This window comes from Acinonyx jubatus, chromosome F2 (genome assembly GCF_027475565.1).
Source record: "Acinonyx jubatus isolate Ajub_Pintada_27869175 chromosome F2, VMU_Ajub_asm_v1.0, whole genome shotgun sequence".
Lineage (NCBI taxonomy): Eukaryota > Metazoa > Chordata > Mammalia > Carnivora > Felidae > Acinonyx > Acinonyx jubatus.
The window spans coordinates 16,821,579-16,835,279 of NC_069394.1; the positions used below are offsets into that span (position 1 = coordinate 16,821,579).

The following is a 13,701-nucleotide window of genomic DNA, read 5'->3' on the forward strand; positions in this document are numbered from 1 at the left end:
TTAGGTTGCTTTCATATCTTGGCTATTGTAAATAATGCTGCAATAAACATAGAAGTACATGTATCTTTTCCAGGTAGCGTTTTTGTTTTGGGGGGGGTAATAAACAGTAGTGGATTATATGGTATTTTTATTTTTAACTTATTGAAGAACCACCATCCTATTTTCTATAGTGGCTGTAACAATTTACATTCCCAGCAACAGTGCATGAGGGTCGTCTTTTCTCCACATCTTTACCAACACTTGTTATTTCTTGTCTTTTGATGTTACCATTCTGACAGATATAAGATGATACCTTATTGTGGTTTTGATTTTCATTTCCCTGATGGCTAGTTGAATATCTTTTCACATGTCTTTCGGCTATCTGTATGTCTTCTTTAGAAAAGTGTTTGCTCTTTCAAAGAATGTGCTCTGCCCATTTTTTAGATTATTTGGTTTTTTTTTTTCTTTTTTTTTTTTTTTTTTGGTTTTGAGTTGTGTAAGTTCTTTATATATTTTGGATATTAATGCCTTACTGGATACATCATTTGTAGAGGTCTTCTCCCATTCAGTAGGTTGCCTTTTTGTTTTGTTGATACCTTCCTTTGCTTTGCAAAAGGTTTTTATTTTGATACAGTCCCAATAGTTTAACTTTGCTTTTGTTTCCTTTGTCTAAGAAGACACATCTAGAAAACTGTTGCTAATAAGGCCAGTGTCCAAGAGATTATTCCCTATGTTTTCTTTAAGAAGTTTTATGGTTTCTGGTCTCACATGTAGGTCTTTAATCCATTTTGAGTTTGTTTTTGTGAATTGTGTAAGAAAATGGTCCAGTTTCAAAGATTGCCAAAGCAATCCTGAGGAAGAGCAAAGGTGGAGGTATCACAATCCCGGATTTCAGGATATGCTACAAAACTATGGTAATCAGAACAGTATAGCACTGGCACAAAAATAGGTCAATAGAATAGGATAGAAAGCCCATAAATAAACCCACACTTATATATGATCAATTAATCTCTGATAAAAGCAGGAATATGCAGTGGGGATATTGTACACAATAATATAGACAGTCTCTTCAGTAAATGGTGTTGGGAAACTGGGTGGCTTATATATTGATATGAGAAACTTAATGTGCAGTTTTTTAACCAAAGACTTAAAATATCTGAGCATAAACATTTTTGTTAAATTAAGCATTTTTAAAAGTTAGCACATTGAACATTATTAAACTGTAATTTTTATCTGTTAGTAATAATATTGAAAGAGAATACAAGGAAGTATGTGAATGCCGTAGAAAATATGATTTTTAGCTTAAGAAAGGATATAAATATAAAATAAATTAAAACCCTAAAATATTTACTTTGAATTGGGAGTATCAATATGAATTCATGATGATTGATTTTTTTTTTTTTTTTACTTTTAACTTTATTTATTTTGAGAATGAGTAAGAGTGGGAGGGGGCAGAGAGAGGGGGAAAGAGAGAGAATCCCAAGCAGGCTCTGCACTGTCAGCTTGAACTCATGAACCACGAGATCATGTTCTGAGCCAAAGTCAGACACTTAACTGACTGAGCCGCCCAGGTGCCTCTCAGGATGAATTTTTTTAAGAAAAAATAGTTTCTAGCTCTGGACACTTAAAAATGCCTAGGAGTTACTACAACCCAGTAGCAGTTCACACCCCTGGCACCCAAAATGTGGTACTAGCACTTAGAGGAGAGATGGTGGATAATAGAAATGAGTTTGGAAATAAGCAAGACTAGCCTGGAATATCTTGTAATGCCTGGAAGCAAAGAAGCAATTGAAAACTACTAGGGTCATAACAGAATGACATAGTCAGTTTTGAAAGTTTCAGTTGGCCAAGATGGGATAATTCAAGCATCAAAAATAATAATGACTATAGGGGCGCCTGGGTGGCTCAGTCGGTTAAGTGTCTGACTTCGGCTCAGGTCATGATCTCACAGTCTGTGAGTTCGAGCCCCACGTCAGGCTTTGTACTGACCACTCAGAGCCTGGAGCCTGCTTTGGATTCTGTGTCTCCCTCTCTCTCTGCCCCTCCCCTGCTCATGCTCTGTCTTAAAAATAAATACAAACATCAAAAGAAATTTTTTTAAAAAATAATAATGCTTATAATAGAGTGAAAAGCATCAAATACATAAAAACTGTCAGTTTTTAATGATCTTTTTTTAAAAAATAAAAATTGGTCACTCCAAAGGGTGCTAAAACAGTGACTCATTACTCTGAAAATTGATAAACAAAATGAATCAGGCATTTCTTTTTCCTGTCCTGTAACTATGATTCATGCCATGATTGAGAGTAATTGATGAAGTAACATTGTTCTTTATAGGGAAATCATAGGTAATAAATACAGAGGAAATTATTGAAATAGAAAATCACCATTTTGCAACCCCTTATGACATAGTAGATCTAGCCATGTGGTTTTCAACTGAGAGTAGATTTTGCCCCCCATGGGACAAATGTCTGGAGACATTTTTGATTGTGACAAATTGGAGGAGGTGAGTGATGTATCACTGGCATCTAGTGGGTGAAAACTACAGATGTTGTTAAACATTCTACAGTGCCAAGGACAGCTCTGTACAACAGATAATTACCTGACCCAAATGCCATTTGTGCCAAGATTGAGAAACCTTGATCTAACCAATAATTGTAAGTGGCTACAAAAACAGTAAAGTAACAAGGTTGATGGCGAAGTTTAGGATGAATGTAGTAAGCTGATAACCCCTCATGTAAACCCAATCCCCTGATGTTAAATGAGAAACTGGTATTATGTACCTGCTGAGTATACAATAGGAAGTACGTGGAATACTCCTATCATATATGCTATCCTAAGTAGTTTAACCTGCATCTATTAAGCTTCTAGATCTAACTGCCAGTTTGTAGGAAATATGAACGATATAGGACAAGTTAATGACCCTATCAGGAAACAAGTTAGCCTAATCCAGAATGTGGGAAGGAAATTTTACAAGGCAAAGACCCAGTTTCTTCCAACAAATAAAAGGCATGAAGGCAAAAAAAGAAGGTTCAATGGGGACTGTTAAGGAATTGAGGGACATTTGACCCCAAGGTGTGTGGATCTTGGCTTAAAAACATCAAATGTAGAAAAGATATTTTGAAACAATTAGGAAAATTAAATATTAGGTGATATTAAGGAATTATTGTCATTTCCATTGGTGTCCTGGTACTGTGGGAGTTTTTAAAAGTCCTTATCTTAGAAATAAATACGTGAAGTATTTAATATGAAATATTTATGGATTAAATGATCTGTGGAAAGTTTTTGGGGTTTTCTTTAAAATCTGTTGGATGGAGAAAAACACAATTGGGTGAAGTCATAAAAAAGCGACACTGATAACTTTTTTTTAATTCTTATTTATTTTTGAGAGAGAAAAAGTGTGAGCAGGGGAGGGGCAGAGAGAGAGGGAGACGCAGAATCTGAAGCAGGCCCCAGGCTCTGAGCTGTCAGTACAGAGCCTGATGCCGGGCTCAAACCCACAAGCCGTAAGATCATGACCTGAGCCAAACTTGGATGCTTAACCAACTGAGCCACCCAGGCGCCCTGAAAGAACATCAATAATTATTAAAAAGGGGTGATGAAGATGTGGAGATTGTTTTACTATTCTCTCTCCATAATTAAAATGTAATTAAAGTTCTTTTTCTTTCAATGCTTTATGTATATTCTATTTTATTTGGGCATTCTTTGTTGATAATGTATATACAATGGACCACTTTTTAGATACAGTTCATCTAGTATTTTTTTTTTGAAGTATCCTTTTTGAGGAACTCTTAAGTTCCTATGTGAAGTTATGCTTTATGAAATGTCTTCCATTAGTGGCATTCTAAAAACCATTTATGTTTTTCATTGATTTTAACCTCTACATGCCATTTAGTATGTTATTGGACAAGGTTTTTAAATCTGTGGGAAGTAGTGGCATGCTCTGAGAATATGTGTTCACATGTTTAATGTATTAAGTCTTAGCACAAGAAGGAATAATATATTCAGCATCATATGTTTAATCTCTTGTCGTTTATTTTTACATTTAGTTCCATTGTTTCCACCTTGCTAGCTCTTATGGATGGATTGGACAGCAGAGGAGAAATTGTGGTCATTGGTGCTACCAACAGACTGGATTCTATCGATCCTGCTTTGCGAAGGCCTGGTCGCTTTGACAGAGAATTCCTTTTCAGCCTACCTGACAAAGATGTAGGAATTTAACATTATTCAGAATTTGACAGACTATGTTGCTCTTATCATAGGAAATCTTGGCACAGTGAAAATTTGAAGTTTGAGTTTTGTATGTTCTGAAGCAAAGTCAAATGTGATTAACATCCAAAGAGGTAATGTATGTATTCTTAGGGAGGTTTTATTTTATTTAAAGAAAAGTATGGATTTTTTAAATTTTTTTTCTAATTAAAATAATGCCCCCCTAAATGTACTTTTACATTTTTCTCAATTTGAGCATAGCCTTTGAATGTTACCATATGACTTTATTTTGCTTCAGAGCATGTAGCCTAATAATGAACAGTTAATCCTTAGTCAATTTATTAGCCTTGACTTTTGCATGGACACTACCATACAATCCTACCTAGTTGTTTTAAAGCCACTTAATCTCTTGAGAACCAAGGAGGAAAACATGAGTAGTGCTGTCAGTACTCTTAAACAATTCTTTTTTTTTTTTTTTCCAACGTTTATTTATTTTTAGGACAGAGAGAGACAGAGCATGAACAGGGGAGGGGCAGAGAGAGAGGGAGACACAGAATCGGAAACCGGCTCCAGGCTCTGAGCCATCAGCCCAGAGCCCGACGCGGGGCTCGAACTCACGGACCGCAAGATCGTGACCTGGCTGAAGTCGGACGCTTAACCGACTGCGCCACCCAGGCGCCCCTTAAACAATTCTTAATATAGACCAGAATGAACAATAGTTCCATCATTATTAATTTTTCTCATTCACATTTATGATGCCTAGAACTTAAGCACTAGAAGTACGAATCTTCTTTAACATAAATTCTTTAAATGCTTACAAGTGCATCTTTTTCTTTTTACTTTTACTGTTTTTTGTTATAGTAGGTATTGATTTCTTTATGATTTTTAGATAAAACTGTTTTAAATTGAAATTATTCAAATCTGAATAGCGCTTTATTATAAAAAAATTAAAATTGTTCTTATTTACAGGCTCGAAAAGAAATTCTTAAGATTCATACAAGAGATTGGAATCCGAAACCACTGGACATATTTCTAGAAGAACTAGCAGAAAACTGTGTTGGTAAACATTGCTTTAGGCATTAAAAGATAAAATGCATGCATTTCAGAAATTAAGTTGTAGTCTTGGGCAAGGTTATGTTTAAAGCAATACAGATTTTGTTTGTTTCTGGTCTCTTATTTGTGGCATGCTTTCTTTAAAAATCCTGGATATTAAATAGAGATATTTGATGAATTGGCTATTGGGGAATTTGAGAGCAATGTTAGACAATAATAATAATAGCTATCTTTTGCTGTTTACATTTTCTAGTCATTCTGTTAAGCATTTTATATATGTTATTTCGAGAAATTCTCACATCAGTCCTGCAGGTAGCATTATCCCCAATTTACAGATGTAGAAATGGCTGAAAGAGCATAAATGATTCTCCAAAGATCATATGTGCAGTAAATGAAAAACTGGAGTTTGAACTTAGTCTGTCATTTTAAAACTCTTGTTCTTGACCGCTGTGCTCCACTTAGTGTTTGTACATTTCACTTGCAAAAGTTGATTGATTTGTTGATGGTTATTAACCGTTACAAGTTTACTGAGTGGATGAGAGATTTTACCCTTACTCTGAATATTTTACTATATTCTATGTTGAGTTTTAATTTTCTTTTAACCATAGTCATGCTCATAGGGTGATGATTTACTTTAAAACATTTTTTTGGTTGCCTTGGATAGGATACTGTGGTGCAGATATTAAGTCAATATGCTCTGAGGCCGCTTTATGTGCTCTGCGTCGACGCTACCCACAAATTTATACCACTAGTGAGAAACTACAGTTGGATCTCTCTTCAATTAACATCTCAGCTAAGGATTTTGAGGTAGCCATGCAAAAGATGATACCAGCTGCTCAAAGAGCTGTGACATCACCTGGGCAGGCATTATCCACTGTTGTGAAACCACTCCTACAAAGTACTGTTCACCAGATCTTAGAAGCCCTGCAGAGAGTATTTCCACATGCAGAAATCAGAACAAATAAAGCTTTAGACTCAGGTATGATACTTGATCGGCCATTTAATAATCAGGAAGACTAAATGTTTTATACATCCCAGAAATGTTTTGTGGTTGTTTTTTTTGTGTGGCTTTTTTTTGTTTTTTTGTTTTTTTTTTTTTAGAAAACAGCCTCTTGAAAGGAATTTAGTCCTGCCTTGCCTGGATGTTTGAAGGAAACTTACTTCAAAGATTGCCCTTAATTCTGTTTGAATTTGAAGTGCATTTATATTTGTTATTCATATCTACACAAATGTTTTTGATTCTTAAATTTTGTTGTACATTTTCATGGATATTGATTTGCTAACTAATGCATTACATAAACGTTTGCTTTTTGCAATCCAGAAAAGTTACTAATGTACAATTTTTTTGTTTTGTAGATACTTCTTGTCCTCTGCTAGAAAGTGACTTGGCATACAGTGATGATGATGTTCCATCCGTATATGAAAATGGGCTTTCTCAAAAATCCTTTAATAAGGCAAAAGAAAATTTTAATTTTCTTCATTTGAATAGGTATATTTCCCTTGCAAATGAATATATATAATTTCTTGTGTGTAAATTCCTAAAAACTAAAAGATGGTGGTTGAAAATATAAGAATGCTAACTGATCTTCTTTTTTTAAGTTAAAATATCAAAAATTTTTTGGTATTACAGTTGTCACCATAATAGAAATTACACTGTATAAAGTAGTACTAAAATCTGTGGAGGTTGATATTTTCCAAAGACCACTTGAACTATACTGTTATAGATTGGCCAGCCATATAGTCAAAAATTTTGCCTTAAGAAAGTTAAAAATTGGTAATTTAGGAGGAAAATTTTAACTTTTGCTTTTTCTAAAATACAGCTAATTTCTTTCAGAAATGCATGTTATCAACCTATGTCTTTTCGACCAAGAATATTGATAGTGGGAGAGCCAGGATTTGGGCAGGGTTCTCATTTGGCACCAGCTGTCATCCACGCTTTGGAAAAATTTGCAGTATATACCTTAGACATTCCTGTTCTTTTTGGAGTCAGCGCTACATCTCCTGAAGAAACGTGTGCCCAGGTAATTCATTATTGCCCAGACAAGTAAGCTGTAAGAGAAGCAGTCTTCCAGAGACACAGTCTAGAATTGCTTATCCGTTTTGAACTTTTTTTTTCTCTTTCTGATTTCTACCTCCAGGTTTATGAAATAGAACTATATGTAATTGCTTAGTCATTAAAGAGTATGGGTTTAAATCACATTTCTACCATTTAATATCTGTGTGACCTAGGAAAGTTATTAGATCTCTGCCTTGTTTCCCCATTTGCAAAATGGAGATAATAATAGTATTTACCTTGTATGGCTGCTGTGAGGATTAAGTGGGTAGAGTATTTAAAACAGTGACTGCTGCATGGTAGGCACTCAGATATTCTGCTGCTTCTGTTTTTGCTATCTTTATATTAAAATTTTTCAAATTTAAGTTTTCTATTTTTGCATTTAACAGAAGTCTTCTAGATGTATTAAGCTGTTTTCTTCCTAATTGCTTAAAGCAATTATGTTTTCCTAAAAATAAGACTTTCAATACTCTGATTTCTCTTCATATCGCATAAATCTTTTGCCTCTTACTAGAACTTTACAAGACTTTTACAAAACATTTAAAAATAAGACCGAAACGGGAAAGCATTTTAAAATCTTGAGGGTTTTATATAATAATTCTGGGAAGTTAAACATTGTTCCAGACCAATAAAAAGCGAGTATTACTAACATACTAACTCTTTAACTGAATATAATTTTTTTCCCTCTCTACTAGATGATTCGTGAAGCTAAGAGAACAGCACCAAGTATAGTATATGTTCCTCATATCCACTTGTGGTGGGAAATAGTTGGACCAACACTGAAAGCCACGTTTATTACATTGTTACAGAATATTCCTTCATTTGCTCCAGTTTTACTACTTGCAACTTCTGACAAACCCCATTCTGCTCTGCCAGAAGAGGTAATTTGTAGAGGGGAAAGTCACTGTACGTATGATATATGGGCTTGTTGGGAAGGATGGTGGGTGTATTTATATGTGTGTATAGTAAGGCTGCATTATAAATCTTTTTCTCTTCCAAAAACGGGGTTATATGATGCATGCTATTCTGCAACTTGCCATATATATGTGTATGTGTGTGTGTATACACACACACTTTTTTTTTTTAATACACAGTCTCATTCCTTTTAAAAGCAGCATGGCTTTTTCCATTGTCTTGATGTACCCAAATTTATCCAGATTCTTGTTCATAGGTATTTTGGTTGTTTTTTAGTTTTTGTTTCTATTGAACTGTTAGAGTGAGCGTCCTTGGGCTTTTTTTTTTTTTTTTTTTAATGTTTATTTTGAGAGAGAGAGTATAAGCAGGGGAGGGTCAGAGAGAGAAAATCCCAAGCAGGGACAAGTCTTGATCTCATGAACCATGAGATCATGACCTGAGCCAAAGTCAAGAGTCAGACACTTAAATGACTAAGCCACCCAGGTGCCCCTGAGCTTATTTTGTATGAGCATTACTATGTGGATTTTTCTAGCATCCATTCCTAAAAGTGGAATAACTGTAGCTTAGTTGAAGAGTATGCACATTTAGAATTTTTGTTTGTACCAAATTACTGTATTTTCAAGTTAGTGCCTGTTTAGACAACTACCATGGACAAAAGTTCATGCTTTTTCTGCCTGAAATACTCTTCTAGATATTTGCCTGGCATGATCCTTTATTTTTCTCAGGTCTCTGCCCAGAGACCTCTGCCCACGTACAGATACGTGGCCTTCCCTGATCAGTTTCTCAATTATAGTGATCAGCTCCTCTGCCCATCACTCTCTTTTCCCTTACTGTATTTTGTTTTTATCACTGCTTGCCATTAAATATTTATGTTTGCCTCTCTGTCTCCTAGTGAAATGTAAAATACATGAAGAGACTTTTTTTTCCACCTTTCAATTCTCAGAGTACATAATAAGTATATTGTAGGCTTCTCTGTGGTTTGTTTTGTTTTTAATGACTGAATTTAATGAGTTTTCCATATCTTTGACAAAATTGGTTTGCATATTTTAGAACGTGAGTAGGAAGATAAATTCAAATATTTTATTAAAGAGATATTTATTGAGTGCTTATTCTGTGTCAGGCATAGTTCTGGGTAATGGAGTATAGCATTGAAAAATACAAAAATTTCTCTATCTTCCTAGGGCTCACACACACCTTAGTTGAGAAAGTAAAAATAAATAGATAAAATGTATAATATTAACCTATTGCTATGGAGAAAAATTTAGCTAAGCAATGCCAAGAGAGTGTGGTAGGGTCACAGTGTTAAATAAATAGTCTTAAGTAAGGCCTAAGAAGATGACTTTTGAGCAAAGACCTGAAAAAGGTAAAATAGTAACCCATTTGGGGTATCTGAGGGACAAAGGTTCTTGGCAGAAGAAAAGCAAATGCAAAGACCCTGAGGCAAAAGTGTGTTTGATGTGTTAGAAAAATAGCTTAAGAAGACCAGGGTGGCTAGAGCCAAGTGAGTGGAAAGCAGAGTAGAAGGAAATGAGATTGAGTTATCCGAGGACAAGAATGATGTCCCTGATGGCCCTGTTTTAATAGTTAATTGTGAGCTATTCAGCTGGAATTTGAGCAAGCTGGGAAACATATTAAGTGTATGTTATAGACTCTTAATAGCTTCTAGTTTAGTTAATTTAGTTCTGGACTCTTCCTTTATACTTGATCTTTTATGTGGATATTCCACTTTTGGTGAAACACTTTCTTTACTATTCAGTTTGTTAGCTCTGATTCCTAAAAAATGAACTTATTTTGAGAGGCTTCCATTTCTTTATCTGTTTTCTGAGTGCTATCTAGAACCTGTCAAGTCTGTTTTCATCATGACAACTCTTTGTGTATTCGAATGCTCTATTATGTTTATTTGCATCTCCCCACTCTGACTCAAACTTCTTCACACTAAACATTTCTTCTGTGATAACAGTATATTCCTTAGGGTTGTTAATACAGTAGAAGTTTATTTCTCACTCGCTTAACTATACTATGCAGGTGACTACATTCAGGTCTTAGCCTCCTCCCATGTAGTCATTCCAGACATTCAGGCTGAGAGAACTTTCTCAGTTTCATCACGTGACTTTGCAGCCTGCTTTTACTCCACCCCACTGAAAGGAGTGGCCCATTTATGTGCCTGATTTGAAAGATATGTATCATTTTCTCTCCCATTCCATTGGCTGAACCTCACATGGCTGTACCTAACAGCAAGGGAGACTAGGAAGTATGACAGAGCAGTGTGCCTAAGAAGAAGAGGACATGGGCCTGATAATAGGCTCTGCCACACATCACATATTTTTAGTTTCTTCAGAATTCTGACACTCTCCTGAATGTCTTTATATTCCCTTTGAAAAGCTGTACCCAGAATGAAGTACTCTAGCAGTGTTCTGCTTAACAAAGTAAAGAAGAATTACTATTTAGTAGCCACATTATACCATTGGCTTATTGTACTCACTGTCAGTTAAAACATTGTTAATCATTTTGAAATTTGAAAGATAATTTTATACTCTTGATAACAAGACAAAATAGCTGAGCATTCTTAATATGGATGTAGGGAGGTTGAAAATCTGCAGTCCGTTTAATCTGAGATAACTTTGTCAAGAATGTGGGAATTCTGCACTTAAAGATCTTTCTTTGAAGAACAGCTTCTCTGTTTTTTGGGGGTAATATTTCTTAAGCATATAATTGTAAACTGAGTAAAGCATCCCAGTATCACACTGCATGGTAGGGTGGAGTGGGCACAGGACCATGGATTGTTTATTTTAAAAAATGAATAATGTAATTTATATGGCTATGAATAAGCAAGTCCACTTTGAGCCTTATATAGTTTTTAGTGGTTCATTGATACTGTCTGTATAGCATTGGGCTATATAATAAATGAGAACACTGTGTACCATTTTTAGCTACATTGGAGCTTGTCCATCTCAGAATTGTAGTCAGAGTACCTATATCCATGAGCACTAGTGAACCCTTAACAATTTAGCAGCATGGGAAAAATGAGAAAGAATGTTCTGAATAGATTAGCAACTTTCACGAACCCATGAAAGAGCAGTGGGGATTAGATTGATGAGGGTTACCACAGTTCAAAGCATGTGCATGAGAGGACTGCTTTCCAAGATGGGAATGGTTTCTAGCGCTGAGGCAATACTGGAAAGGAATTGAAAGAGCCCTTGGACAACTTTGAGTTAATTAGTTTTCTTCACTTCTGGCCATACCAGGCAGAAGTCAGCAAAGCTGTTCATCCTCAGCTAGAGCAGTGAGGTTGGGCCCAAAGACTACTGTGTCAGAACAGTGACTATCTGTGGCTGATCAGGAGGAATGGGAAAACCCTGTGCTCAGAAAGCAAATTACAGGTAAATTTTATTTCTAGTATAGGCTAGCTTCTTCATATAATCACTGGGAGTAGAAGCTAGAATAGCTTGACAGCTATGGACAGTCAAGAATTCAAAGGCAGGCAAAGAGGAGCTTATAAATAAGCATTTGAGAAGGACAGCTCAATGAATAATCATATCCATGTATCACCAACAGACTGTTGTAGAAAAGAACCAAATGGAGATGTTATAAATGAAGTAACTCCCCGCACCCCCAAGTAAAAACTCTGTGAGGCTTTTGAAAAAGAGCAGACACAGATAAAGAGTGAATTAGCAAGATGGGAGATTGTGACACCGGGAATTCTTACCCTATCTGATACAAAAGGACAGAGATTTGAAAAATCAGGAAAAAAAGTTAGAATACAGGAGATCAATTCAGGTCTAACACCTGTTTAATGGGCTTTATGATAGGGAAGGGAAAGTAAATGTAGAAGAGAAAATGTAAGTACAGAGGAAAATTTTTAAATCTTCTGAGAGAAAAAATACTACTAGAAAGGACTAAAAATCAAATTGCTTCTACCTTCTCATTGGTAACACTAGCTACTAAGGAGACAACTGAGCTGTAGTTTCAAAGTTTTGAAAGAAAATAATTTTAAACCTTAATTTCCTTCCCAACAAAGTTAGCATTTGAATGAGAGCAAAACAAAGATATTTTTGAATATGCAGTGCCTAAGAAACTATGACCAATGACTCAAACCCTTGATTGAAAGAATTATTAAAGGATTATTTCTCTTGGATTTTTATTTTGTGGAAGTGGCATATAAGAAGCAGTGAACAGAGAAAACAGTAAAACTTATTGTCACAAAATTGTGATAGAAAAAATTTTTTAAGGAATGTGAAACTAAATCTAAGTTGGTCTTAGTCTGAACTTGATAATGGCAAGAAGGATATAGCAATGGAGAATAAGGAAATAAAAGCACATTCAGATTTTTGTCTGATATCTAGATATTGATTAACCTTACAGTTTTCTAGAAAAAAGAAACTTAGGTATTTCTGTTAACAGTTATAACAATAAAAAATAGAAATACAGCATATAACTTACAAGCCATGAGAGAGGGGGAAAGGGTACAAATTCCAACAAAATAGGTGGATTCTAAAATTCAATAGAGAAGGAATAAGTGCTTGAATTTCCAAGAAAATGTTGAAAAACCAATGAGGAGCTTCTAAGACCATCAAATATTAAAGCATACCACAAAATTAAAAATTAAAACTGTGGAATTCGGGCCAGCATGGGCAAATTAATGTAGTATAGTCCACTGGTAGACTCTTGTTTGCATAGTAATTTAGTAAATGAATTAACAAAAATAGAAACCTTTCATAAATGACATTGGGACAACAGGAGGAAAGTTTCATATAACATACTAGGAACATTTTCATAAATATGGGAGCGTGGAAGACCCTGCAAATCAGGTCATGCAAAAGCTATGAATGTAAACTTCTAGATGTCAAAGATACACAAAACAAAGTGCATAAGCATCGCACAAGGAATAAATATTATTCTCTAATAATACTGGAAAGGGTTGAGAGATTGGCTAGAAACGTCCTTTGGGGATCTCTTTTGCCCTTTTTTTGGCAGTAAAATATGCAGTGTACTTTGTCACTGAACTGTACACTAGTGCCTTTTAAGTGTGCAGTTCAGTGACAAAGTACATTGCATTAAGTACATTCACAGTGTTGTACAGCCATCACCAATATCCATTTCCAGAATGTTTTCATCATCCCAAACAGAAACTCTATACCCAGTAACCAGTTACTCCCCATATCCTCCTTTCCCAACCCCCCCCCCCCAGTAACTTCTGTTATAATAACTTTCTGTCTCTATGAATTTACCTATTCTACATATCTGTGTAAGTGGAATAATATGGTATTTGTCCTTTTGTGACTGGCTTATTTCACTTAGCATGTTTTCAGATTTTATCCATGTTGTAGCGTGCATTAAAATTTCACTCCCTTTTGGGGCACCTGGGTGGCTCAGCCAGTTAAGTGTCCGACTTTGGCCCGAGTCATGATCTCTTGGTTTGTGGGTTCAAGCCTTGCGTCGGGCTCTCTCCTGACAGCTTAGAGCCTGGAGCCTGCTTCAGATTCTGTGTCTTCCTC

The 13,701-nt window shown here is 35.4% G+C and overlaps 1 protein-coding gene across 3 annotated transcripts in view; it reads left to right on the plus strand.

The window, feature by feature from the left end:
• ATAD2 (ATPase family AAA domain containing 2) overlaps window positions 1–13,701 on the plus strand; it is a 68,498-nt gene that overhangs the window by 41,394 nt on the left and 13,403 nt on the right. For all 3 annotated transcript variants that reach the window (XM_027063955.2, XM_027063954.2, XM_027063956.2), the window contains exons 14-19: window positions 4,026–4,185; window positions 5,155–5,245; window positions 5,903–6,217; window positions 6,595–6,727; window positions 7,073–7,259; window positions 7,987–8,172. In XM_027063955.2, the coding sequence (XP_026919756.1) occupies window positions 4,026–4,185; window positions 5,155–5,245; window positions 5,903–6,217; window positions 6,595–6,727; window positions 7,073–7,259; window positions 7,987–8,172 (1,072 nt within the window). The remainder of the gene's footprint in view (window positions 1–4,025; window positions 4,186–5,154; window positions 5,246–5,902; window positions 6,218–6,594; window positions 6,728–7,072; window positions 7,260–7,986; window positions 8,173–13,701) is intronic.